At 55.4% G+C, this 1,634-nt stretch overlaps 1 protein-coding gene across 1 annotated transcript; it reads left to right on the top strand.

Annotated features, from left to right (window-relative positions):
• The first annotated feature begins 505 nt into the window (after nucleotides 1-505).
• LOC112452104 lies at nucleotides 506-1,372 on the top strand. The gene has a single exon (XM_025012162.1). The coding sequence runs from the start codon at nucleotides 506-508 to the stop codon at nucleotides 1,370-1,372; it is 867 nt and encodes a 288-aa protein (XP_024867930.1).
• The last annotated feature ends 262 nt before the right edge of the window (nucleotides 1,373-1,634 follow it).

Genomic DNA, 1,634 nt, shown 5'->3' with positions numbered 1-1,634 from the left:
GTGCGTTGTTGACCGGCTGCCATCCTCCTGACTTTGTCGACCCTTCGATTCAAAGTCGTTCGTCGGTTTTCCGGCCGTCTTGCGCGTGTACATATATCTCACCTTGTTGACGAATTCGATCTTTCAACATGCCTAAAGGATATCGAGCGCGACGCGAATTGTGTATTCGTCGTATGAGGGAGATAGACCAATATTCGACGCTCGCAATAAACAACGTGGCTCAGAAATTGAATTTTCTCGTGCGTTATCCAACCGTGCGCCAAGTGGTCGGGGATTTTGAGGAAGCTCACCTCAGGATCATCCAAGATGCGACGGATGAAGAGTTTGCTGCCGAAGACGCGATTCGCGACGAGTTCGACCGGATGCGTTTCGCGGTAATAGGAAGATACGAAACTTTAACCGCCGCGGAGCGAGCAGCCGCACAACAGCCGTCGCGACCCGCGCCTACTTCGGCCATTAAATTGCCGAAGATCGATCTCCCTAAATTCGAGGGCGATCTCGCCCTATGGCCGTCCTTCATCGCCTTTTCGACACGGCAATCCACGAGAATTCTGGGGTCGCCGATATACAGAAATTTCAATATTTGTTAGCCTCGCTGTCGGGAGAGGCTCTTGGCGTCGTAAAGAACCTGCCGTTGACCGCGGAGAATTACGTGATCGCGTACGATGCGCTTCGGGAGCGCTATCAAAACAAGCACAATTTAGCCACGCAGTATTGGCGCTCGTTTGTACACGCCAAACCTTTGGTCGCGGATACCGCCGAATCGCTCCGCGCTTTGTTGGACGTGTTCACCGAGAACACGCGCGCCCTGCAAACGATGGGATATCCGGTGGAGGCGTGGGATTTTGTGCTACTGAACCATTTGTTGGAGAAGCTCACCCCTACGCTACGGGAGAAATTCGAGGCGACCCATATGTCCGCGGAACCACCCCGGTATGAACAATTGACAACGTTTCTAGCGGGATATTGCACGGTGCTCGCGGCGGTGTCGGACGCTTCACCGCAGTCAAACAAATCGAAAGCGCAGAATCAGTCGTCGAAGAGGCCCGCGTCGACGACACAGCTCGTCGCGCGGAACGCCGCGTGCCCCGAATGTGAGGAACAGCATCTACTGGCTAGGTGCCCCGAGTTCTTAAAACTCTCGCCCAAAGACCGACACAACTTCGCTCACGAAAAAGAACTCTGTTTAAACTGTCTCCGTGCAGGACATAATCTGATGAATTGCCCTAGCTCGTGGACCTGCCGGTCTTGTCAGGCGAAGCACCACACTCTCCTGCATTTCGAGCAGGCCAGCGTCTCGCCCCCCGCGAACGCTCCGGCGGCTACTCCGGTCGACGACCCCGCGGCGCCTGGGGATAGAGGCGGAAACTAGACCACATTGTCTCGAGACATCATTGGCGCGCGCCCTCCGCCCCTCGTGATGTCTCTCGTCCGTTTCGTCGTAGTTGTATGCCCTTAGTTGTAGTTATCGTTTGAACGCCGTCGAGTCACTACATACTTACGGCCTCTCTCGTTACTGCCGTTTTGGCGTCTCACCACTCGGGTGTCGCCAAACGGCCGGACCTCATTCGGAGGTCACCAATTCGCAATGCATGATACCTCTCGCCCGTTCGTCGCATGGGCACGTTCGTGGC

This window comes from Temnothorax curvispinosus, unplaced genomic scaffold, assembly GCF_003070985.1.
Source record: "Temnothorax curvispinosus isolate PA1 unplaced genomic scaffold, ASM307098v1 QBEX01002946.1, whole genome shotgun sequence".
In the NCBI taxonomy this organism is placed as follows: Eukaryota; Metazoa; Arthropoda; class Insecta; order Hymenoptera; family Formicidae; genus Temnothorax; species Temnothorax curvispinosus.
The sequence above is the reverse complement of the archived record's forward strand: the minus strand, read 5'-3'. Positions and strand labels throughout refer to the sequence as shown.

Coding starts and splice junctions, on each gene's coding strand:
- LOC112452104 (XM_025012162.1), top strand. CDS start 506: ATGGCCGTCCTTCATCGCCTTTTCGACACGGCAATCCACGAGAATTCT.